This window comes from Babylonia areolata, chromosome 23, assembly GCF_041734735.1.
Source record: "Babylonia areolata isolate BAREFJ2019XMU chromosome 23, ASM4173473v1, whole genome shotgun sequence".
In the NCBI taxonomy this organism is placed as follows: Eukaryota; Metazoa; Mollusca; class Gastropoda; order Neogastropoda; family Buccinidae; genus Babylonia; species Babylonia areolata.
This window is the reverse complement of record NC_134898.1, coordinates 41186397-41212378: the sequence shown is the minus strand read 5'-3', so window position 1 is coordinate 41212378 and position 25982 is coordinate 41186397. Positions and strand designations below refer to the sequence as shown.

The window sequence follows — 25982 nt, the reverse complement described above, 5'->3', positions numbered from 1 at the left end:
GCATGTTCTGTCTGGTTGATGCACGTTTTGGGTTCGGCATTTCCTTGAGAAAGAGTCTCTTTGTCAGTGCTGAACGTAATATTTGTATGAAGTGGTTGATGAAATATTAACTGGTTACTTTTTTAAGTATTAGAATTTATATCCTAACAAATCTCAACATTCTAAATTGCAGGCACAAAACACATTAAATAAAAGAGTGTAGTTTTATAGTTATATATATTTTGGACTGCAGAAGTAAGATGCCTGTGATATGAATGACTCAAAGAGTGAAAGAATACATTGGTAAAAAAAATGTTTTAACCTGGATTGCAGGCATACAATGTCTGGTATATCTCTGGACACATCGTCTTCCAAAGGCAAGCGGGCCTACATCAAAGACTTCTGCGTGGCGACACCAGAGGAGTTCGTCAAAAGTTTTGGTGGAGATGTCATCATCAACAAGGTTAATTTTCACACTTTTAAGTAAATTTTTTATTTAGTTTTAACGAGATAAAGATGATTATGGAAGGATGATTCATTTCATGGATAGTACATCTTTTCATGATTAGATAACACCTGAACAGAATCATGTTTATGGACAATGAGCTGCAAGAAATTATTATATGTGAAATCATTTAAGAGAGTTTCTTAGTTATTTGTTCCATTGCATCTGTTAATTGGTTTGTTTGTTTGTTTTACTATAATACTATTTATGATTTGTGTTATGAAGGTGTGTAGTTTTCAGTATTCAGGGCTCCCACTTTTCTGTGAAAAGTGAAAATGAAATTTAGCAAGAAAAAAAAAATGAGCGAAAAAAATGAGAAATGCTGGTAAGTATCAGTGCCTTTTTCATCCATGTAGTTGTAAGATTGGAGGTAGTCTGTGTGAAGTAGATTTATGATATGGGAGTAAAGTGCTATAAATGTGCTTCGATTTACTTCAAGATTGCACCATTTTGAATGTGAATTTTTTCTGGGGGAGCATGCCCCCAGGACCCTCCCTTAGCATTTCAGGGGTTTTTGATTTTCCTCAGTGGGAGCCCCAGTATTTTATTGATATTTTATTATTGCTTTTTTTTCCTTTCTGTCTGTGTTCCATAAACAGGGATGAGTGCGCTAGTTCTGTGGTGGTTTTGCTATTGTGTTTCATTAGCAATTTTAGGCGGAAGGTATGTCACTATGTGTGTGTGCATTAGTGCGTGTGGATGTGTGTGTGTGTGTGTGTTTGCATGCATATATGTAATAAAACGTGAGGGATTCTCAAGGAAGTATGAAGCTAGTTTTTCGCGGCTGATATTTTCTGCTCTTGTAAAACACTGGTAATGTTTTGACCTTTTATGGTTGTCCACTTATGTTTAACATCAGGCAAGTGTTCAATTATTTTTTAATATCATTTTGTTAAGGAATAAAACTTTTATGTAGGACTATTAGCGGAGATAGTAACAGCTTGCACAGCATGCATTTTTTCCTCTTTTTTTTTCTCCTATTGTACATATCTCTGGTTCTTTATTTGTTTATCTTTTCAAAATCTCTTATCCAGGATATTCTCGCATGCCTGTCAGTGTATCAGGATGTTGGTCTTATCTATCTGTGTCATGGACAGAGCAAATTGACATGCTTGTTTTTAGCAGGATATGGTTTGAAAAACACTTCAAGTATGTAATGTAAACTTGTACATATCACTTTTGTTTGTCACAGATGTGTGTGCACGCACACACACACACACACACACACACACACACACACACACACACACACACACACACACACACACATTAACACACTAACACACACACACTAACACACACACATGCGCACACACTCACACACACACATTTTATTAACTATCCAAGCTGTATTGCTTAGGTTCATAGACAGTCACTGTTCCCCAGGTCACCAAAGAAGATTAGAGGTAAATAGATGTTCTTTGTGCGCATGTCCTGTTTCTTTTTAACACACTCACACACACAAGGCGTGCGCACGCACACACATGCACACACACACACACATGCACACACACACACACACGCACACGCACACTCAAAGTGTTAATAGTGTTCAAGATTTTTTGTGGCTGTGACTCATGACACCCCCACCTCCACCCACCCAACTGCCCCTAAACACCATCTCACACACACATTTCAGGTGATTCGGTTCAACCCTAAGTCCGGTGTGTGCGTGTGTGTGTGCATGTGCGTGTGTGTGTGTGTGTGTGTGCACGTGTGTGTGTGTGCATATGTGCATGCATGCATGTAATTTTCAGACTTCTGCATGTATGCAAACTGCATTCTTTTCACTTCTCTTTCAAGTATTTTCCAACTTAATGATTAATCAAGGTAAATATTATTCATAATTTGTATTGTGTTGAAAAACTGTTATAGACAAGCTCTGATACATGTGAAGGTGAGGAGGGGTCTCTCTCTTTCTCTCTCTCACTCTCTCTCTCTCTCTGTCTGTCTGTCTGTCTGTCTGTCTCTCTCTCTCTCTCTCTCTCTCTCTCTATATATATATATATATATATATATTATATCAGTATATTGTTTTTGTCTGTCCAGGTACTGATTGCCAACAATGGGATTGCTGCAGTCAAGTGCATGCGGTCAGTTCGCAGATGGGCTTATGAGATGTTTCGTAATGAACGTGCCATTCGCTTTGTTGTCATGGTCACACCTGAAGACTTGAAAGCCAATGCAGGTTAGAGATTGATGATGTTGATGAATGGTGTGTGTGTGTGTGTGTGTGTGTGTGTGTATTTCTGTGGACACAGTGTGTAAGAGTGTGTTTGTGTATGCATGTGTGGGTTTGTGTGTATGTGTCAGGATGCAGCAAGATGTTTGTGTGTGTGTGTTTTGTTGTTTTTTGTGTGGCATGATGTTTTTGTTTGTTGTTGTTTTTATGGAACTCAGTATGTAAACGGAAATACTTTCAGACTGTGTCTTTTGTTAGAATCATTCATACAGATACCTTGCTGCTCTTGCTCTGTGCTCATATTTCACCCTGGAAATGTTGGTTTTGACTAAACATCACAAAAAAGCACACTGGTGTAATTTACAGTGTAGAACAGATAGATATCACTTGCACACATACAGTGATAGGTGTTTTCAATTAACATACTGTTTAAATACAGGATGCTTGTTGCTTACGTAGATTTTTCAGTGTCTGATTGGGTGGTCGAGATTCATTGTGGTAGTGGTAGCACTTTCATTTCAAATCTTTTCACATGTGGTATGATACGAACCATGTTGTTTGCACACTAACTGCAGAATGCATCCTCTTAACTACTATGTAGTTATATGCAGTGAGTGCACTGGTGGATGTCGAGTATCAGAATGAACGTGGTGCCCATATGGTTGTTTGTGTGGGCAGAGTACATCCGCATGGCTGACCAGTACATTCCAGTGCCAGGGGGCACAAACAACAACAACTACGCAAACGTGGAGCTGATCCTTGATATCGCCAAACGTACACAAGTGCAGGTGGGTGTTATCTCTTGATACATTTTTCATTGTCCAGCACATTTTTTTTACTTTTTTTTTCCTAGGGGTGGGTTGGGAGTGGGGGTGGGGGGTAGTATGTTGAGATTGTTCTGTTGTCTTCAGTTGTTTAGTTTTCATTTGGAAAGATTGAGTGTTTGAGAGAGAGAGAGAGAGAGAGTGTGTGTGTGTGTGTGTGTGTGTGTGTGTGCAGATTTTGTGTGTGTGTGTGTACCTGTGCACATCGTGTGTGTGTGTGTGTGTGTGTGTGTGCACATTTGTATATACATTGATTGTGTGTGTGTATGCACATTGTGTGTGTGTGTGTGCACACGCATGTGTGTGTATATGTAAGTATGTGTATGTGTCTGTGCATCTGTATATGTGTATGTGTGCACATTGTGTATAACATATGAGCATGTGTGCACATTGTGTTTGTGTATATGTGTGCACACCTCTGTGTGTGTGTCTTTGTGTGTGTGTGTGTGTGTATGTGCGTGTGTGTATGCACATGTGTGTGTATGCATATGTATGTATGTGTGTGTTTGCACATATGTTTATGTGTGTATGCACATGTGTGTGTGTGTGTGTGTGTGTACACTGACACACCAAGCGGATGACGCACTGTGAACTGGGTGATGTGACAGGCGGTGTGGGCAGGATGGGGACACGCCTCAGAGAACCCCAAACTTCCAGAACTCCTCCACAAGAGCTCCATCCAGTTCATCGGTGAGGGGTTTCTGTGGTGATATATACATTCATACAAAGATGTTTTCCTATTACCTGACAATTTTTTTTACATAGTAATCAAGGAAGTGACTACTGATTTATTCATTTACCTTTGTTTCGCATTGTGTCTGAGAATGTTATATTTTGCTTTCTCACCTGAATGTGTTTCTTTTATATGATGATCGGTGTGTGGGTGCTGATCAGGGAAGTGTGTACAGATTATTTGCTCGTTTTTACATTATATGTGTATCTGTTGTCAAGCATTTGAACGAACCAAGAGAAAGTTTTCTGTTTTGAATGTTTGAAGTGGACAATAAAGCATTTTGAATGGAAATGATATGTATGATGAGGGTTGTGTTTTGTGTAGTATTTATCATGTGAGAATGAAATGAATCAAAAGGATTTCCTGTTTCATTTTAAAAAGTAAATTCTCACTTCATGAAATGGATTCCCTGTTTCAATTTAAACAGTTTTTCAGAACACTTCTCTGCTATTCAGCCTGCCATCTGATTGTCTGATGTGCTTTTGAGCCTCTGCTGTGGTGTGTGCGTGGGTGGGTTTGTATGTGCACATGCTTGTTCAAGTATGGTGTACTTGATGCATGTGTGCTTGTGTATGTGTAACGTTTTATTGTTAACACCATGGGCATCTGCCTTAGAGGTATGTCAGTCTGCATTCTTCTTCGTCTTATTTTGTTATTATTATTATCATCAACATTTTTATTAAAAAAAATCAAACAAAAGAATTTTTGACTAGCTGCCGTGGCGAAGTGGTAAGCGTCGCGGACTGATGGCTGGGAGGACACGGGTTCGAATCCCAGCGGAGGTGGGTTTTTCAGCCCGTAGCCGGCTCCTACCCAGAGTTGAGTGTGCTGTGGGCTTAAATGGGCAGACTAGGACCACACAGTTGAGTGTCATCCACTTCAAGGATGCGTCTTTGGGTATGTTGCTCTAATTACTTGACCAACACTGCAAGTGTCTTCATCTCTCGGGCCTGGTTAACGCCGGGATATCATTATGACAGGAAGCATAGAATACAGCCTTGTCACGCAGTCCCAAATCAGATGGACCTCCATAGCAACATAGTCATCATCATCGTCATCCTCCTCCTCCATCATCATCAATATAAACAAAACAGTCTCAAAGTCTGTGGCCTTTCATGCCCTGCTCTCATGGTGACCTCAGTTTCGATACCCCTCCACTTCTGTGCTTGGGGTGAGTCCTGTCAATGTCTTCAGCGTCTGCAGATTCATGGGGGGCTGTTGTTTGAGTGATGTGGTGGCAGTCTCCACTCTGGGAGGGACGCTCACTCAGTCTAGCTCCGCGACTAAGCCATTATTGTCGTTAGTAGGGGTCTTAGTAGGTGGTGTCCTAAGTACGTTAAATCAGAACAGGCACCACTGAACACGACCAAAGTGACTCAGAGGCAGTACAGGGTCTCCTCTGGTGTGTGGCCTCCTGGCAACCTAACATCAATGGTTCCCTGCGGACTGCCGACGCTGAACTGCGATGGAAAAACCCGGGTGTGGCCGTGTATGGGAGAATCTAAATGAGCGGCGTGGGAGTAATGCCACTGATACGGTGCATATGATGGGGCAGCAAAAAAAAAAAAAAAAATTGGTCTTGTTTCCTGCCCCTAAACAGGACCCCCAGAGAACGCCATGTGGTCGCTGGGCGACAAGATTGCCTCTTCCATCGTGGCGCAGACAGCGGGTGTGCCCACCCTTCCATGGAGCGGCTCTGGTCTGAAGCTGAACATGTCCGAGAGCGAGGCCAATGTTGCCAAGAGCGTGGTGGTGCCCATCGATTTGTATCGCCGCGGCTGTGCTGCCGATGCTGAGGAGGGTCTGAAGGCTGCCCAGGAGATCGGGTTCCCCGTCATGATCAAGGCCTCGGAGGGAGGCGGTGGGAAGGGCATCCGCAAAGTGGAGAGTGCTAATGATTTTGGGACCTTGTTTAGACAGGTGAGGGATGGTTGTTGTTGTTTTTGAGGGTGTGTGTGTGTGTGTGTGCGCACGCCTGTGTGTGTTTGTGTGTGTGTGTGCATGCATTTGTACTGGAATTGGTGAGCCTTACATAAGGAATTTTACACTGAAATGTCAGAGGAAATTGCAAATCAAATAAATGCACCAAACTAAGAAAACAAAAACGGACAAATAAAAAAAAAAACCACCAACAAAACAACGAACAAACAAAACTACTTTACAGTTATTATAATCAGTAAGTGCTGTTAGAAGAGACAAAGGCACATGACTTTAGAGCTAGCGTTGCTAAGTTCTTTGCTCTTCTGTTAGCTTGCAGGTTTGAAAGAGTTACATAAGTGTATTTTTGTAATGATGATGATGATTATTGCCAAAACGTCTGTGGTGTGACAGGTTCAGCAGGAAGTGCCGGGGTCTCCCATCTTCATCATGAAGCTGGCCTCTGCTGCCCGCCACCTGGAGGTTCAGCTGCTAGCTGACAAGTATGGCAACGCCATCTCTGTGTTTGGCCGTGACTGTTCCATCCAGCGGCGCCACCAGAAGATCATTGAGGAGGCTCCGGCCGGCATCGCCAAACCTGACGTCTTTGAAAGGATGGAGAAGGTGTGTGTGGGTGTGTGTGTTGTCATGGTGGTGACTTTGGTCATTGCCAAACAACAAAAAAGCATGTGTTAATGATTATATTCCTGTAGCAATGGATGAAAATGGGTTCATGCTGCAGTCTTATAATTATGTTCCTGTAGCATGGGATGAAAAATGGTTTTAAGTTGCAGTCTGATGATTATGCTTCTGAAGCATTCAGAGATGCCAACTGTCATGATTTTGCCGTATTTTGTTACACTTGTTCGCAGTTTGTTTTGACGTTATGCCAATGTCAAAATTATTCTGATGTGTTCATTTTCGACTACATAGCATGGTCACATGCTTTCTTGTCATAACATTACCAAGGCACTAATGAGGCCAGGGAAGTCTCTACTAACCTTGGTCTCACGAGATGATGCTCAGCTTATTGTATACATGCTTACATTGAAACAGCACTAAGTGGAGCAATCAGCTTAATCATTAGCCTGAACATGAGAGAAAGTGGCTAAATCAAGTTGCGTCTCGGTCGACCAGCATCTGTGCCCGTTTGCTGATGTGGCTCGGAGTCTGAGTGTTTCTACCAGATTCAAAATATTCATAAAAAATTTCCTGATTGCTGCTACAAACACTTGGACAGGGGTTGGCATCTCTGAGCTCTGATTGTTCCGACAAACACTTGGACAGGGTTTGGCATCTCTGAGCGATGAATGAAAACGATGATGAATCACAGGCTGCGGTGAAGCTGGCCAAGATGGTGGGGTACGTGAGCGCGGGGACGGTGGAGTACCTGTACAATGCTGAGGAGGATGTGTTCCACTTCCTGGAGCTGAACCCCAGGCTGCAGGTGGAGCACCCCTGCACAGAGATGGTGGCCGACATCAACCTGCCTGCCGCTCAGCTGCAGGTTGGTCCGGGGGAGTTGTCTGCCTGTCTTTGTCTTTGTCCCTCTTCTTCTTCTCTTTGTGTGGATTTTGCTGCTCTTCTTTTCTTCTTCTCTTTGTGGATTTGCTCTTCTTTTTTTCCTTTCCTTCTCTTTGTGTGGATTTTGCTGCTCTTCTTTTTTACTTCTTCTCTTTGTGGGTTTGCTCTTTTTTTTGGTCTCCTTCTCTTTGTGGGTTTGCTCTTCTTTTTGGTCTCCTTCTCTTTGTGTGGATTTGCTCTTCTTTTTGGTCTCCTCTTTGTGTGGATTTGTTCTTTTTCTTTCCTCTTCTTGTGTGGATTTGCTCTTCTTTTTGGTCTCCTTCTCTTTGTGTGGATTTGCTCTTCTTAACTTCTCCTTCTCTTTGTGTGGATTTTCTGCTCTTCTTTTCATCTTCTCTTTGTGGATTTGCTTCTTTTTGTGTGTGTGTTGTTTGTCTCTTCTTTCCCCCTCTTTTGTTTGTGGATTTGCTCTTCTTTTCTTATTCTCTCTGTGGACTTGCTGTTTTATTTTCTTCCTCTCCTGTTTGTGGATTCTCTCTGCTTTTCATCTGCTATTTGTGGATTTGCTCTTCTTTTTCTTCTCTTTCTCTTTGTGTGTATTTGCTCTTTTCAACTTCTCTTTGTGTGGATTTTCTGCTCTTCTTTTCATCTTTGTGGAATTGTTTTGTTTTTTCTTTGTGGTTTCTCCCTTCTTTTTTTCCTCTTCTCTTTGTGGATTTTCTCTGCTTTTCATTTCCTCTTTGAGGATATTCTCTGCTTTTAATCTCTTTGTGAAATCTCTCTTCTTTTCTTTATGTGTTGTATCTTCTTTTGTTTGTGGATTGTCCCTTCTTTTCCTCTTATCTTGTGGATTCTCTCTTTATTTTTTTCCTCTTCTCTTTGTGGATTCTATCTTCGTTTCTTTGTGGTGTCTCCATTCTTTTTCCCCTGTTCTTTTTGTGCAGACCCTCTCTTTGTTTCCCCTCTTCTCTTTGTGGATTTGGTCTTTTCTCTGTGGATCCTGTTTTCATTTTCCCCATCTCTTTGTGTATTCCTCTTCTTTTCAGCTTCTCTTTGTGAATTTGCTCTTTTTTGTGGATTTTCCCTTGTCTCTTTGTGGATCCCTTTTCATTTTTCTCTTTGTGGATTCCTTTTCATTTTTCTCTCCTCATTGGGGATTCCTTTTCATTTTTCTCTTTTCATTTTCATTTTTCTCTCCTCATTGGGGATTCCTTTTCATTTTTCTCTTTGTGGATTCTCTCTTCTTTTTTCTCTTCTCTTTGTGGATTCACTTTTGCCCATATCCACTGAGTTTGTGTGTAGGATGGTGGTGGAAGTTTTTTGTGTGCCTGTGTATATTTCAATATTTGTGTGTGTGTGTGTGTGTGTGTGTGTGTGTGTGTTCTGATCTTTGCACACATATTCACTGCCTGTGTTTGTTTGTCTCTTTGCATGTGTGTATTGATCACTGTTTTTGTATGTGGCTTTGTGTGTGTGTGCATGTGTCTGTATGTATGCATGTGTGCTCACATACAAGCTTGTTCCCATTCTGAAATCTGTTTGTTAATTCTCACACTCAACAGTCTTCTTAACACGTGTGTTGTATTAAGTGTTGAAATGTGGTTGTGCAGATTGCAATGGGTTTACCTCTGCACCGCATTAAAGACATCCGTCTGCTGTACGGGGAGGACCCGTGGGGTGATTCACCAATCGACTTTGATGGTCCACCCATTAAGCCCCGCCCCCGAGGTCATGTGATTGCTGCCAGGATCACCAGCGAGAACCCTGAAGAGGTGAGGCTTTGCGCCAAAATGACGTCTCACCAGATTTTTTTTTTTTTTTTCATGTTTTCTTGGGGAGTTTGGGTGTGTTTGTGTGTGTATGTGTGTGTGCCTGTGTGTGTTAGTTTTGTTTTGGCTCTTTTCAGCTTTCCTCATTTGTTTAGATTACAGTCAGGAACTAACTGATTAACAGATATTATCAGCACACTTGGCCAGCTCTGGACAAAGACTTAGAATATCAACAACTTGCCAGTATGTCATCATTATACCTGTGTATGGCTGGAATTACAATATCAACCACATGCCAAGACTTTATCATTATACATGTGTATGGCTTAGTTTGTTTGGACATTGTCACATAAAACCCCAACTTCCTTCTGTTTTCTTTCCAGGGATTCAAACCCAGCTCGGGAACAGTTTCAGAGCTGAACTTCCGCAGCAGCAAGAATGTGTGGGGCTACTTCAGTGTGGCGGCGTCCGGCGGTCTGCACGAGTTTGCGGACTCCCAGTTCGGCCATTGCTTCTCCTGGGGAGAGGACCGAGAGGACGCCAGAGAGTAAGTCAATAGGAAAGAAGTTGAAAAGTTAGTTTAATTACACATACTTAACCGTGACCAAACTAGTGCAGACTCCGGCAGGGGTCTGACATTCCTGCCTGTGCAAACTACTATCCGCCTATGCGGAGAAAATGAAACTACGGCTGATAACCTCCCGGAAGTAGGTAACCTCCCCTTTGTCCCGCTGGCTAGCGCCCTCTTTTTCTGGCAGCCATTATGACTCCTGTCCTGTGCTCTCCATACGGCTAAGTTTTTTCGTATTTTTTGTCTGTCTGTCGATTCTCTGGCGTTCTTGTTTTTTGTCAAATTTTGTCTCGAACCAGGTCACATAATTATATGGTTCGATTGGGATATCGGGCTAAAATTAAGGCGCGATCGAAATCGATTTCCTTTTTGTTATATGCCAGGGCATTACAAAGTTGCTGTGGTGTATGTTTGAATGTTGTTGAAGGTGAGTGTTGATTTAGTCAATGAAAACATTTTATCAAAAGTGTAGTGTTTGTTTGAATGTTGTTGAAGGTGAGTGCTGATTATGTCAATGGGAAAAAAAGTTATAAGTTAATTTTGTTATATGCTAGGGCGTTACAAAGTTGCTGTAGTGTTTGTTTGAATGTTGTTGAAGTTGAGTGTTGATTGATATTCTCTCACCTTTAAAGTACCATTTGTGTTTCTGTAAGATCTTTGTTTATGTGTGTTGTTGTTTTTTTTCTTTATGTCTGTCTTCCTTTTTTTCTCTTCCTTTTTGGCACTTTGAAAGTTGACTGCAATAGCAAGGTAAGATTATATTGTTGCTGAAATGTGTGGGCTTCCACAAAACATGAGTTTGATCAGAAATCCTTATGATTCAGCATGACACAACCTGCCATAGAGTTAAAAAAAAAGAAAAATCCCAGCTAATTAGCTTTGTAAATATAGTGTGACAAAATGTGTGCACACATGCATACGCACACATGCATGCACACACACACACACACATGCACATACGCATGCGCTCGCACAAACGCACATGCACACACACACACACACACACACACACACACACAAAAAAACAAAAAAAACAAACACACACACACACACACACACACACACACACACAGAATCATGTGTGCAAACACAAATACACACATTCTCTCTCTCTCTCTCTCTCTCTCTCTCTCTCTCTCTCTCTCTCACACACACACACACACACACACACACACACACACACACATACTCTCTCTCTCTCTCTCTCTCTCTCTCAGACAGACACACACTTACACACACACATTCTCTCTTTCTCCATGTCTCACATAATTGTCATACCCCCGCCCCCCTCTCTCTCTCTCTCTCTCCCTCCCTCTCCATTACACACTGGTGTGTCCCCATGGACAGGAACCTAGTGGTGGCCCTGAAGGAGCTGTCCATCCGGGGGGACTTTGGCACCACTGTGGAGTACCTGATCAAGCTGCTGGAGACGGAGGAGTACCAGGCCAACAATATCACCACCGGCTGGCTGGACCGACTCATCGCAGAGAAGGTCAAGGCCGAGCGGCCTGAGACCATGCTGGCCGTCATCTGCTGCGCCCTGCACATCGCTGACGGTCAGATCGCCACTGGCTTCTCCGACTTCACCACCTCCCTGGAGAGGTGAGCAATGCTTTGTTGTTGTAAATGTTTGTTGTGGATTGTACGATAATCTGTCATGTCATAGTAATGTTTGCTGTGGATTGTACGATAATCTGTCATGTCATAGTAATGTTTGGTGTGGATTGTGTGATAATCATGTCATAGTAATGTTTGGTGCGGATTGTATGATAATCATGTCATAGTAATGTTTGGTGCGGATAGTACGATGGTCTGTCATGTCATAGTAATGTTTGGTCCGGATAGTACGATGGTCCGTCATGTCATAGTAATGTTTGGTGTGGATTGTATGATAATCATGTCATAGTAATGTTTGGTCCGGATAGTACGATGGTCCGTCATGTCATAGTAATGTTTGGTGTGGATTGTATGATAATCATGTCATAGTAATGTTTGGTGCGGATAGTACGATAGTCTGTCATGTCATAGTAATGTTTGGTGTGGATTGTATGATAGTCTGTCATGTCATAGTAATGTTTGTGGTGTGGATTGTACGATAATCTGTCATGTCATAGTAATGTTTGGTGTGGATTGTACGATAGTCATGTCATAGTAATGTTTGGTGTGGATAGTATGATAGTCTGTCATGTCATAGTAATGTTTGGTGTAGATTGTACGATAGTCTGTGGTGTCATAGTAATGTTTGGTGTTGATTTTACGAAAGTCTGTAATGTCATAGTAATGTTTGGTGTAGATTGTACAATAGTCCTGTCACCTTTTTGGGAGATATGAAAGTGTATGTTGTCGAAAAGAAAAAAGCCTTTGGAGGCACATGTGTGTGTGTGTTTGTGTGTGTGTCTGTGTATATGTAGTAGTAGTAGTCTTAAGTTTAACGTCTTCCACTTAAGTGATATTAGACGAATGTGTGTATGTGTGTGTGTGTGCAAACATTCTTGCATACTTGACTGTGTCACTGTCTGTCTTTGTGCAGATTAAACTGAGGTAGGTGGTATTATTCTGTAAAATAGATACAAGGTTGGGTATACAATGCATGTGTGATGTGTGGAAGCATAGTGAACGATTGTAGCTCTGAGAGTGTGTGGTCAAGTGACACAGCATCAGCGAAGGTGGTGAATACAGTTTTGAATGTTATGTTACAGGGGCCAGATTTTGCCATCCTATTCTTTGAAGAATGTGGCTGATGTACAACTGATCTATGAAGGAGTCAAGTACACATTACAGGTATAATTGTCTGAGTGTGCCACAATGTGAAACAAGATAACTTACTTTCTTTTTTTCTTCTTCTTGTTGTTGTCAGTTTCTGTCGATTACATTCATCACACAGTTTTGACGTGTTTTGGGGCTCCCAGAAAATGAGTTGCCTTGTATTGATTTTTGCTCTGTGTGTCACCTGTTTTTATGTCTTTTAGTTTTGTTTCATTGTTCATTTCATCTTTATTTTGTACTCCTTTGGTGAGAAATATATATGATTGGCCCATGCAAGAGATGTGTGTTGTCACTATGTGTGTGTGTATGTAACAAGTCACAACATGTAGATTTTATGATGCTGAATGTGTAGCTTACTGTATCCACCTCTTTTAAAAACAAGGCACTTGATAATTGTTTTTCACAGTAATAATAAGTTTTATTATTATTTTCATTGTTACTATTGGGGTGAGGAGGGCCGACCCAGGTGTCTCACTGAAGGTTGATGTCTCCTTAGTTTCAGTTTCACAAGGAGGCAACACTGCATTCAGACAAATCCATTTAAGCTGCACAATCCAGCGTGTTCGTCAGGCCTTGAGTGCATCATCACCGCATGTATATATATTTGTGTACCTGTCAGAATTGATTTTTTCTACAGAATTTTGTCAGAGGACAAAACTTGCCATGGGTTCTTTTACAGTGCACCAAGTGCATGATGCACACAGGACCTCGGTTTATCATCTCATCTGAATGACTAGCTGCTCAGTTTGATTTTCCAATCAAAGAAAGGGGGAGACTGTGGGAGACACTCACTCTGTCTGGTTACGTGACTAAGCCATTATTGTCGTTAGTATTGGGCTTAGCAGACCTGTGTGTCCTGACTATGTTAAATCAGAACAGACACTACCGAACATCACCGAAGTGACTCAGCAGTAGGGCAGGGTCTCCTCAGGTGTGTGGCCTCCTGGTGACCTATTATTGATTGTTCCCTGTGAACTGCTGGCACTGGGACTGCGACAGATGAACCTGGATGTGGCTGTGTGTGGGGGAGTTGGAATGAGCGGCGTGGAAGTAAACCCTCATGCACACTGTATTGGCAGATGATAGTCTTAACCACTCTGCCACCTTCCACTCTGTCTCTACAGGGGTGCTTTACCTGTGTCTGTGTCTGTGTGCAGGTGGTGAAGACAGGGCAGGCAAGCTACCTGCTGTGTATGAACAACTCCACAGTGGACATTGAGGCCCACAGGTAACGTCCCGTTTTGCAGAATGCAATGAACTTGTGTGCAGTGCGTGTGTGTGTGACTGTGTGAGTGTGTATGTGTGTGACTGTGTGAGTGTGTATGTGTGTCACTGTGTGTGTTGTGAGTGTGTGTGTGTGCGTGTGTGCCATTTGCATATTATGAATTCACTGCCCCGTTGGCAATACTGGATGTTTGACCTTTAACTAATTAAGATGTTTTCATTTTATGAGGGTGTTGTTGTATGTGACATGTCATGCTGACAGAGGACTGCTGATGTCTGTGGATCAGCTGAGCTAACCTTTTTATGATTATAATAATGATAATAATTATTATTCTAATTATGATGATGAGGATTATTATTATTATTATTTATCATCATAATTATTATACATCATGATGACTAGAGTTGTGTGTGACATGTCAAGCTCACGGACGGAGGACTACTGATGTATCTTCATGGACAGAGCTACACCACTTTTATTATCATAATTATTATTTCTATTATTGTTATCATTATTATTATCATTATGATGATGATGATGATACATTATGGTGACGGTGTTGTGTGTTTTGTGACAGGCTGACCGACGGAGGACTGCTGTTGTCACTGGATGGGTTGAGCTACACCACCTACCTGAAGGAACAGGTCAGCTCCTATCGCATCACCATTGACAACAAGACCTGCACCATGCTCAAAGAGAATGATCCCACCATTCTCAGGTTGGTGGGTGTGTGGAAGGGGGGTGTGGGGGGTGGGGGTGTTTGTGTGTGTGTGTGTGGAGGACAAAGTCAGATTCTGATTTCAAGATGGTCAGACAAATGAGCAACAAGTACTGTATATATATGTTTTATATCATTAAGCTATCTAGGAAGAAAATGTGTGAGTGTGTGTGTGTATGTGTGTGTGTGAGTGATGTATGCACTGTGTTTCTATGTATGTACTGCGTGTGTGTGTGTGTGCGTGCGTGTGTTTGCATACTCACTGATATGTCAGTGGCCATGCTTACATGCATTTGTCTTCCCATGAATGTGTTAACTCGAGAAAGTTTTCTTTTGCATTTCTTGTTTGTACCATGATCTTCTGCTGAGTTCAATCAGGCTGAGACCTCAGTGGGAAGAGAAAACTGTTCACTTCTGGCTGACCTCAAAGACCTTACAGTACAAAGGCACGTAACTGCTGCCATTTCCTTCTTTATGAGTGCCAGCCAAAACTTGGTTATGCCCCTTTTTTAGGGGCTGAAAAAGAGCAGTTGTGGTGATAAGCCATACTGAGTGACAGAGTTTTGATCAGACAGGCAAAGTCAGCTACAGCAGACAACTTGAGTAGCAATGCTAGCAGGGAGGGTTTGCAGACTCATGTTCATCTGATTTTCATGGTGGTTCCCCAGTCATTTTCAGAGAGAACAGCACACCCTTCATGAAAAAAGTTTGTTGATTTTGTGTTTGTGTGTGGGTGGCAACTGTAAATGCATGAAGTGTGGACATTTCCATTCGACCCTCTACGAAACATGTTCACTTACTTGCTGCTTTGATTTCCATGCGCCCTGTATGAAACAAACTCACTGACTTGCTGCTACAATTTCCATGCGCCCTTTACAAAACAAGTAAACTGACTTGCTGCTATAATTTCCATGTGCCCTTTATGAAGCAAGTTCACTGACGTGCTGCTATGATTTCCATGCACCCTTTACAAAACAAACTCACTGACTTGCTGCTATAATTTCCATGCACCCTCTTTAAAACAAGTTCACTGACTTGCTGCTATGATTTCCATGTGCCCTTTACAAAACAAGTTCACTGACTTGCTGCTATAATTTCCATGCGCCTTTACAAAATAAGTTCACTGACTTGCTGCTATATTTTTCATGCACCCTTTATGAAACAAGTTCACTTACTTGCTGCATGATTTCCATGTGCCCTTTACGAAACAAACTCACTGACTTGTTGCTATAATTTCCATGCGCCCTTTACAAAACAAGTTCACTGACGAGCTGCTGTAATTTCCATGCGCCCTTTACAGAAGAAGTTCACTGACTTGCTGCTATATTTTTCATGCGTCCTTTATGAAACAAGTTCACTTACTTGCTGCATGATTTCCATGCACCCTTTACAAAGCAAACTCACTGACGTGCTGTTATAATTACAATGCACCCTTTTCGAATTAAGTTCACTGACTTGCTGCTGTAATTTCCTTTATAATTCTCTTTATAAAACAAACTCACTGCCTTGCTGCTATAGTTTCCATGCGCCCTTTACAAAACAAATTGATGGACTTGCAACACACTGCATGCTGCAGGTCACCGTCAGCAGGCAAGCTGCTGAACTACATTGTGGAGGACGGGGGACACGTGTTTTCCGGGGACGTGTACGCCGAGATCGAAGTCATGAAGATGGTCATGGAGCTGCGTGTCTCCGAGGACGGATGGTCAGTCTGTCTCTTGGGTCGCACTGTCACTGTAGTTTGTCTTTATCATAATGATAATGATATATTTATGTCAACTTTGGTGGTAGAAAATGCTTGGTAAAAAAAAATGCTACACTTTCCTACTATGAAACTACACTTTTTTGCCCATCCAAGCCACTCTTGTATCTGTTTGGGGGTAAACAGTATATAAAACTATTTTTAAATAAAGACACTGTAAAAGTGTACAGTATATAAAACTAATTGTAAATGTAGACGCCATAATATATAAAACTGGTTTGGAACATGTTAAAAGGACTGTCAGTGAATGCAGAAGCTGTGCCTGGCTCACTGAATATTTTTCACTGTCGACAGCATCCACTTCTCCAGGCGGCCGGGGTCTGTGTTGGATGCTGGCAGCATTGTGGCCTACCTTCAGCTGGACGACCCCAGTCGTGTGCAGCAGGTGTGTGTATGAAACAAGTTCCCATGAATAAAAAAAAAATTTAAAAACCACTGTGGTGTTGTTATCCCTGCACAAGCCAAGTAGTGCGAGAGCACCTTCCCTTGTATAAAAGTCTTTTGAGTTCTGGGTTTAAAACAGAAATGACACCCCCAGTACCCCATAACAAAACAACAACAAAAAACAACATTGATTTAAAAATCTATATTATTTTTCCAACAAGCCAGGTAGTTTGAGAGCACACCTTGCTACCTCAAAAACATGAATAAAAACAAAACCCACTGTGTTGCTATTGTTTCCCCTGCACAGGCCAAGCAGTGCGAGAGCGCCCTGCCCAAGATCCAGAACTCCGTGGCCCAGGGGGAGCGCCTGCACCAGGTGTACCAGCGTGCCCGTGCGGAGCTGGACAACGTGATGAGCGGCTACATCCTCCCCGAGCCCTACTTCGTGCCCCGCGCCTCCGCCACTGTGGAGCGACTCATGACCTGCCTCAAGAACCCCAGTCTGCCTCTGCTGGAGCTGCAGGTATTTGTTTATTATTGTCATTATAGGCTGTTCTGCTTTGCTTTTGTTTCTACTTTTTCTTCTGTGTCTATCTTCCCACACACAGCACACACAACATACACACAACACACACCCACACACATAGAAGTGATCCAAGACGCTGGATGTGTGACGTTTACAGGAGCTGATCACACAGTACCAGTCACACACACACACACACACACACACACACACACACACATTTACACACACACGCATATGCAAAAGATACATTGAAAAACAAGTGATTCACGACGCATGTTGTGTGACGTGTACAGGAGCTGATCGCCCAGTGCCGGGGCCGTGTGCCTCACCAGGTGGAGCGCTCCATCCGACGCCTCATGTCCTCCTACTCCTCCAACATCACCTCTGTCCTCAGCCAGTTCCCCAGTCAGCAGGTCAGTGCTGGGTCACAGTGGTTAAGACGCTCATCTGCCAGTACAGTTGTTTGTAAGGGTCTGGTTTGATTTTGAAAAATGATAACAGGTGGTGTTCAGTCAAAAGTACCTCAAGATGAAGATAAAACCACTTTGTTTTAAAAGGTCAAAAGGTCAAAAGGTCCTGCAGTCACCATTTTTTTCATCTTGGTTCGAATGCTGGTCTCGCACTTGATTGGAAAATCAAATTTAGCATTTAGTCATTTCAGATGAGGTGATAAACTGAGTTCCTGTGTGTAGAATGTGCTTGGCGCTCTGTAAAGAAGAACCCATATCAACACGTGTTGTCGCCTGGCAAAATTGTGAAGGAGAACCACTCTGATTGGTGCGCAGTTATATATGAATACATGAGTACATTCAAGACCCGATTAGCGTGTTGGGTTATTGTACTGGTCGGGCATCTGCCTAGCAGATGTGAGGTGTATACGGATTTGTCCAAATGCAGCGATGCCTCATTGTGAAACTAAAACATTGCATCTATCCCACTGGGAATTCAGTATTAGTAGAATCCACCTGTGAGCTGGTGCATTTCTTAAGCATTGATATTTTGTCCATAATTGTATCTGTGGTATAAAAAAATCTGTCTTTTTATTTCTTTGAATTTTTATCTTTCCTTTGCATCTGTGTAACATACCTGTGATCTGCTCCTTGACTGCTGGGATCTGCATGATGTTAGACATAGACATTACACGGCAGGTTCTCTTAAGATTTTGTTTTGTGATGTCCCTCTGTGGACATAAATGGACTTCTTGATTTGAATGTTTTGAACTTCTGAAGGTTTTTAGACTTGAGTGAAAAGCTTGAAACAGTGATGACTATTTTCTGTCATACCCTTTTTACCCTTGATTAGAAGTAGATGCTAATGTGGGGGAAGCCTTGAGATGGCCTTAGTGATTGGTGAGGCTCTAAGCACTATAATTTAATTAATTTTTCTGTTGCGGTGAATGACATGATGCCCCTCCCCCGTGCAGATCGCCAGTGTAATCGACAACTACGCGGCCACCCTCCAGAAGCGTGCGGACCGCGACTGTTTCTTCATGGCCACGCAGGGCATTGTGCAGCTGGTGCAGCGTTATCGGGGGGGGATCCGCGGCCACATGAAGTCCGTGGTGCAGGACCTGCTGCGACAGTACCTGCGTGTGGAGCTCCAGTTCCAGCATGGTGAGAAAACCTGACCCCTTGCAGGGGTGGACAGACTTTTTTTCTTATATTCTTTTTCTGCCCCATTATCTGCACCGTTTCAGTAGCATTACTCCCATGCTGCTCATTCTGAGTCCCCTTTACACAGCCACACTGGGTTCATCTGTTGCAGTCCCAGCATTGTTAGTCCTCAGGGAATCATAGATGTTAGGATGCCAGGAGGCCACACACCAGAGGAGCCCCTGCACTGCTGCAGAGTCACTTTCATGGTGTTTTGTAGTGCCTGTTCTGATTTAATATAGTTAGGACACCACCTCCTAAGGCCCCTTCTGACAACAATTATGGCTTAGTCGCAGAGCCAGACTGAGTGAGTGTCTCCCTCAGAGTGGAGACTGGGGTTGGACAGACATTGTATTGTATTGTATGACTCTTTTTGTCACAACAGATGTGAAATTCAGGCTGCTCTCTCCCCAGGAAGAGTGCATCACTACACTGATAGTGCCACCCTTTTTTTTCGTATTTTTTCCTGTCTACAGTTGTTGTTGGTTTTTTTCCTATCGAAGAGGGTTTTTTTTTTAAACCAAATTTTAGCCTGGGACAACCCTTTTATTGCCATGAGTTCTTTTACATGCGCTGAATGCATGCTGCACACGAAACCTCAGTTTATCATCTCATCTGAATGACTAGCATCCAGACAACCATTCAACGTCCAGTGGAGGGGGAATGAAATATTGGCGACTGTTTGGGGTTTGGACCAGTGCTCTCAGATTCTCTCGCTTCCTAGGTGGACGTGTTACCACTTGGCCAACACTCCACGTGCATGCCTACTGTTGAGGAATGGCCATATTTTGTGACATAAGGAAGGAAGGAAGGAGGAATGCGGCAGAATGGTTGAGATGCTTATTTGCCAGTGCAGTGCTCTGTGTTCAGATCCTGGTTTTGCCCTTTTTCCCAAGTTCGACTGGAAATTCAAACATAGAGTCTGGTCATGTGGATGAGATGATAAACCGAGGTCCCGTGTGAAACATGCTGTTGGTGCACTGAAAAAGAACACATGGTTCAAGTGGGTACAGCATTTACATACGTACATGTGTGTTATTCAGGTTCTTACGACAAGTGTGTGCAGCAGTTAAATAGTACATATGTGTGTTATTCAGGTTCTTATGACAAGTGCGTGCAGCAATTACATACGTACATGTGTTTATTCAGGTTCTTATGACAGGTACGTGCAGCCGTTTCATGTGTACATATGTGTTTATTCAGGTTCTTACGACAAGTGCGTGCAGCAGTTACGGGACAAGAACAAAGACAACATCCCCTTGGTGATGCAGATTATCTTCTCTCACATTGCTGTGCAGCAGAAAAACTCGCTCGTCATTCTTCTCATTGTGAGTGGGTTTCTTCTCTTTTCTGTGTGTGTCTGTGTCTGTGCCTGTGTCTGTGTCTCTGTGTGTGAAGAAGACCTCATTGTTTGTGGATTTCTTCATTTTTCTGTGTGTGTGTGTGTGTGTGAAGAAAACTCTTGTCATGTCATTTTTGTGGATTTCTTCACTTTCCTCTGTGTGTGTGTGTGTGTGTGTGTGTGTGTGGAGAAAACTTGACATCTCATTGTTTGTGAATTTCTCCACTTTTCTGTCATCTTGTTGTTTGTGGATTTCTTCACTTTGTGTGTGTGTGTGTGTGTGTGTGTGTGTGTGCATTTTGTGTGTGTGAAGAAAACTCTTGTCATCTCGTTGTTTGTGGATTTCTTCACTTTTCTGTGTGTGTGTGTGTGTGTGTGTGTGCGTGTGCGTGTGCTTCAAAAAAGATTCAGTCAGTCTTGAAGATGTGAATGCTGAAAGACTTGTTGTGTGATGTTTCTTGTTGTAAGATGTGGTGTGGTGTGATGTGCATTTCATGTAATAAGGTGTGATGTTTGTATGTGATATGATCATGGCTGGTCTTGATTTTTGATGGGTGTGTGTGTATACATGTTTGAAATTTGAAAATGATCTGCGAGTATTTGAATAAAGTATGTTTGAATGCATTCCCTTGTCGAGAGAAAAATTACGATAATAACATAACTGATACATTTCTGGTCTTTATTTTTGATGGGTATGTATGTATACATATTTGAAATTTGAAAATTGAACATGTGAATGCTGAAAGACTTGTTGTGTGATGTTTCTTGTTGTAAGATGTGGTGTGGTGTGATGTGCATTTCATGTAATAAGGTGTGATGTTTGCATGTGATATGATCATGGCTGGTCTTGATTTTTGATGGGTGTGTGTGTATACATGTTTGAAATTTGAAAATGATCTGCGAGTATTTGAATAAAGTATGTTTGAATGCATTCCTTTGTCAAGAGAAAAATTATGATAATAACATAACTGATACATTTAGAAGCTCAGAATGGCCTACCATATGCTTTCAAATTGTGACAAAAAATGTTGGCCAACTTTTTGATGATCTTTCGCTACATTAAGATGTTAGTTGGGGTTGTTTTGTTTTTTGTTGGTTTTTTTTTTGCAGTATATAGAGCAGTTGTTGGTTCTGACTTTTTTTTTCTTTCTTATCGAATCTTTGAACATTACAAGTCACAAACTGTGGTACATTATCATGTAGATCTTGCTAATCAGACTGCTCTTGTATTTCAGTTGATGTTTTCTATGTGTCTTTGCCAGCCTGTCTGTGTCTTATCCCTTTCTTTTTGTCTGCTCCTTTATGTAAAATTATATGGTCATTGTTATTTGTTTAATGTTGTTGGTTTTTTGTTGTTGTTTTTTGTTGTTGTTGCTTCATTGGATGTGTCAGTGAGTGTATGCTTTTATATGCATTTTTGAAATAGGAAATTCAAAAGAAAACATCGGCCATGGAATACTATGTGTTGTCAGGAACACCTGTGTGGAAAGGAACCCGGACTGACAGATGAGCTGGCCTCAGTGCTCAGTGAGCTGACTCAGCTGAGCAAGACAGAGAACTCCAAAGTCGCTCTCAAAGCCAGACAGGTTAGTCATAAGTTGTTTTATATTCTGTCAGTGATTATTGATTGTTGAAACAACAAAAGCAAATGAGTCTGTATCTCTTTTTTTTTTTTTCTGCACGTGATGTCTCAGTGATTACAGTACATCTTCTGGAATGGAAGTAATATTTTGGGAAAATTGATAATTACTGTAATGCAGGACTGAATGAACAAATGTATATGCTTTTTGTTGTTTACTGTATGAAGTAATTTAGGGGTGACATGTCAGTCCTTAAATGTGTGTGTGTGTTAAGAAAGATGCAGACTGGTCAAAGTTTGATATTTAGTGTTCAGTGATAAAAGAGTGTTGACTGAGCAAACTTTTTGTATCCTGTTTGTCATGCTGCATTTTGTCATGCTGCAGAGATGCTGAATCAGTCATTTTCCTTTCTTTTAGACACTGTCTGATGCAGAACAAAGATATGGTTGGTGACCAGGGGTCCTCCTTTGCCATCCTATCCAACAAATCTAAAAACATTCCTTTTCAAGCAGTCTTATATGAAATTAAGGCTCTCCATTCTACATCAGTATTTTATGGATCCATATCTATTTCTTTTAAGTCCATCTGTGTGTGTTTGGGTGTGTGTGGTCCTGTGTATATGGTGTGTTCATGTGTGTAAGTATGAGTTTGTGTATGTTGTGCGTCTGTGTGTTCTTGTGTGCTTTTGTGTCGGACCAACATTTGACTGTAAAGCGTTTGGAGAAGCTTGAAAGCACTAATGAAATGAACCGTGATTGTTATTATCACTATGTACTGTATTATTATCATATTGTACTATATGATTATGATAATGATGCTGTGCCTCAGGTGTTGATCGCGGCCCACCAGCCCCCCTACGAACACCGCTACAACCAGATGGAGTCCATCTTCCTATCCTCCATCAACATGTACGGCCATGACTTCTGCCCAGAGAACCTGCAGGTCAGTCAGTGCTCTCACTGCGCACTGCCTCTAGAGGGCGTGTTGGTAGTGTGGAGCTTGTAGGTGTTTAGAGTTATCCTCTTTAACCCCCAGGCTCCATTACCAAGATTCGAGCCAGGGACCCTCAGATTGAAAGTCCAACAACTTAACCATTAGCCACTTGGCTATTGCATCCTAGCAGTTCCATTCTTTGTTGTGTTTTTTCCTTGACCTCTTGACTACTGCTAATGAGTATCTTCATCAGTGTGGGGCCGTTACCTAACTCAGATGAGATTGAAGTGACAGGTCAGGATGTCAGCCACAGTTCTTGAATTGGCCTCTTTCCTCTTGGGACTGCGTTGCTTTTGTTCAGTAAAATGAGTCACCCTATTTGGACATTCACAAGAAGTAGTCCTTGCTCTTCAAACTCAAGCCACACTGATTTCATTTCACCAAGGTTCCTCACACTTAAGGGGTGAAAGATAGGATTCAGATCTAGATCATTCCCCTCACAAGACATATGTTTTGTATGAGACAGGGAACGTGAGCCTGTGCCGGCTCGTACACTTGTGAGTCATAGTGAGTGTAGTGATTAAATGTAATGAAACTCTTCCTCACATTGCAGCGTCTTTAGATGCAACTGAAACGTTGGCCATCACCAGCAGGTGTTGGCAAAGGCTTTGAGGCTGTTGTGGGGTGGATGGGTGGGTGGGTGGATTGGTTGTGTATTAACCAGAGATGTCTGTCTGTGCAGAAACTCATCAACTCGGAGACTGCCATCTATGATGTGCTGCAGGAGTTCTTCTTCCATCCCAATGACCTGGTCAAAGTGGCAGCTCTTGAGGTAAAGCAGTAACTTTAAGTCTGTCTGTCTTTCTGTCTGTTTGTCTATCTGTCTCTGTCTGTCAGTCTGTCTGTCTGTCTATCTATATCTGTCTGTCTGTCCGTCTGTCTGTCTGTCTGTCTATCTATCTATCTATCTATATCTGTCTGTCTGTCTGTCTGTGTCTATTTATCTATAGATGATCTATCTATGCATATAGATACACACACACACACACACACACACACACACACACACACACACAGGGAGAGAGATGTGTATATGTATACCTATTATATCTTTTCTTCTCATGTGTGTATCTTGCAGTTCTGTGTGTGTGTGTGTCTGAGTGCCTGTGAATGTGCGCATGTGTGTGCGTTTGTGTGTGTGTGTGTGTCTTAGTCTTTCTGATTGTCTGTCTGTGAGTATGTGTGCATGAGTGTGTGCATGTTAAAGCAAGTCAAACTTTTATTTCCAGATGGTAATTAAATAAGCAACAACTGCTTTTTTATAATGTGCACACACACACGTGTGTGTGTGTGCGTGTGCGTGTGTGTGCATGTTTAGTTTGATGCAAGACATTTGTTTAATTGGAAAATTACATACATGGTTCTTGTGCATACTGATTCTTTATTATTAAGGAGAGATCAAAAAGCAAGGAGGACTGGAATGTTTTCAGAAGAGAAAGTTGGTGTGTTTTGAACACATTTGCAGGTGTACATCAGAAGTGAAAGTAGGTGTGTTTTGAACACACTTACAGGTGTACATCAGAAGTGAAAATTTGTGTGTTTTGAACACGCTTGCAAGTGTACATCAGAAGTGAAAGTTCATTTGTTTTTAACATTCTGACAGATGCATATCAGAAGGGAAAGTTGGTGTGTTTTAAACATTGTTACAGGTGTACATCAGAAGCGAAAGTTTGTGTGTTTTTAACACGCTTGTAGGTGTATGTCAGAAGTGAAAGTTGGTGTGTTTTGAACACCTTGCACATGTATAATTCATGTGTTTTTAACATGCTGACAGGTGTACATCGGAAGTGAAAGTTGATGTATCTTGAACACGCTTGCAGGTGTATATCCGGCGAGCGTATGTTGCATACGAGTTGCACTCCCTGCAGCACTCCTCTCTGCCTGACGGTCACTCTGTGGTGGAATTCCGCTTCCTCCTGCCCCGATCACACCCCAACAGGTAGGGGCCACGCAGCGCTGGCTTTGTTTTGTTTTTTTGTGTGTTGGTCTTTGTTTTATAAAGATAACTGTGTCCCGCTTCAACAACACAACAACAGAAAGACATGAATGCATTATATTATACTGTATTACTCTTTTTTGTCAAACAGATTTCTCTGTGTGAAATTCAGAGCGAGCTGCTACACTGAGATTTTTTTCTGCTTGCAATTTTATTTGTTTTCCTATCGAAGCGGATTTTTCTACAGAGATTTTTGCCAGGGACAACCCTTTTGATGTTGTGGGTTCTTTTATGTACACTATGTGCATGCTGCACACTGGACCTCAGTTTATCGTCTCATCCGAATGCCTAGCATTCAGGCCACCACTCAGCGTCTAGTGGAGGGGGAGGAAATACTGGTGACTATGGGGTTTGAACCAGTGTGCTCAGATTCTCTCACTTTCTAGGTGGACGCATTGCCTCAAGGCCAACACTCATTATCATTGTCTTTGCTGTAGTTATCATGGCAGAATATAGAGATGTAAGTTGTCATGGCATTGACAGTCTCTCACTGGCTTCTTGTTCAACACAGAATCAATTACAAACTCAAACTCTGTCTGCTCTTTTACCTGTTACTGGCTCTGCGCTGAGAAGTCTCACAGATATCATCCACATATATATCCCATGCCATCTGCTCCATTCTTCATCTGACACTTGTCTGCTTCGCATCCTGTCTTCTGTCAGAATGAAGTGTTTTGGTCTGCGTTCGTTCTTCTTGTCATCACTGAACTGTCTGGAACCAACTCCTCAGCAGACCAGGCACTCTTATTCCACTATTATTCAAGTCTTCCCTGAAAATTGCTTCTTTTAGTGTAGAACACCCCTGCACTAATCCATTGCACTTGATGTATACTTCTCGTTTGTGAGTGTGTGTGTGTGTGTGTGTGTGTGTGTGTGTGTGTCTGTTTACCCACTTTTGGAAAAGTGCCTAGAGCCCAGTTTAGAGGATGAGCAGTAGTAGTAGCAGTTTTGTTCTTAATGTCAGTCTACAGACCTGGACAGTGTGTAGAGAATAGCACTTATCTGTGAGCCTGAAATGTGCAAGTTTGATCCAA

The 25982-nt window shown here is 42.1% G+C and overlaps 1 protein-coding gene across 4 annotated transcripts in view; it reads left to right on the top strand.

Moving 5' to 3' along the window:
• The window catches only part of LOC143297598 (acetyl-CoA carboxylase-like), an 81885-nt gene that overhangs the window by 12492 nt on the left and 43411 nt on the right, over window positions 1-25982 (top strand). For all 4 annotated transcript variants that reach the window (XR_013057297.1, XM_076610012.1, XM_076610011.1 and 1 more), the window contains 23 exons: window positions 313-442; window positions 2534-2672; window positions 3345-3454; window positions 4099-4180; window positions 5824-6143; window positions 6555-6764; window positions 7474-7647; window positions 9275-9436; window positions 9817-9980; window positions 11352-11606; window positions 12704-12785; window positions 13928-13998; window positions 14573-14713; window positions 16290-16418; window positions 16770-16860; window positions 17167-17382; window positions 17679-17798; window positions 18809-18998; window positions 20241-20365; window positions 21852-21965; window positions 22788-22901; window positions 23635-23724; window positions 24773-24891. Coding sequence is in view for 3 of the 4 variants with exons in the window: in XM_076610012.1 (XP_076466127.1) it covers window positions 313-442; window positions 2534-2672; window positions 3345-3454; window positions 4099-4180; window positions 5824-6143; window positions 6555-6764; window positions 7474-7647; window positions 9275-9436; window positions 9817-9980; window positions 11352-11606; window positions 12704-12785; window positions 13928-13998; window positions 14573-14713; window positions 16290-16418; window positions 16770-16860; window positions 17167-17382; window positions 17679-17798; window positions 18809-18998; window positions 20241-20365; window positions 21852-21965; window positions 22788-22901; window positions 23635-23724; window positions 24773-24891 (3348 nt within the window). In the remaining variant the exon portion in view is untranslated. The remainder of the gene's footprint in view (window positions 1-312; window positions 443-2533; window positions 2673-3344; window positions 3455-4098; window positions 4181-5823; window positions 6144-6554; window positions 6765-7473; window positions 7648-9274; window positions 9437-9816; window positions 9981-11351; window positions 11607-12703; window positions 12786-13927; window positions 13999-14572; window positions 14714-16289; window positions 16419-16769; window positions 16861-17166; window positions 17383-17678; window positions 17799-18808; window positions 18999-20240; window positions 20366-21851; window positions 21966-22787; window positions 22902-23634; window positions 23725-24772; window positions 24892-25982) is intronic.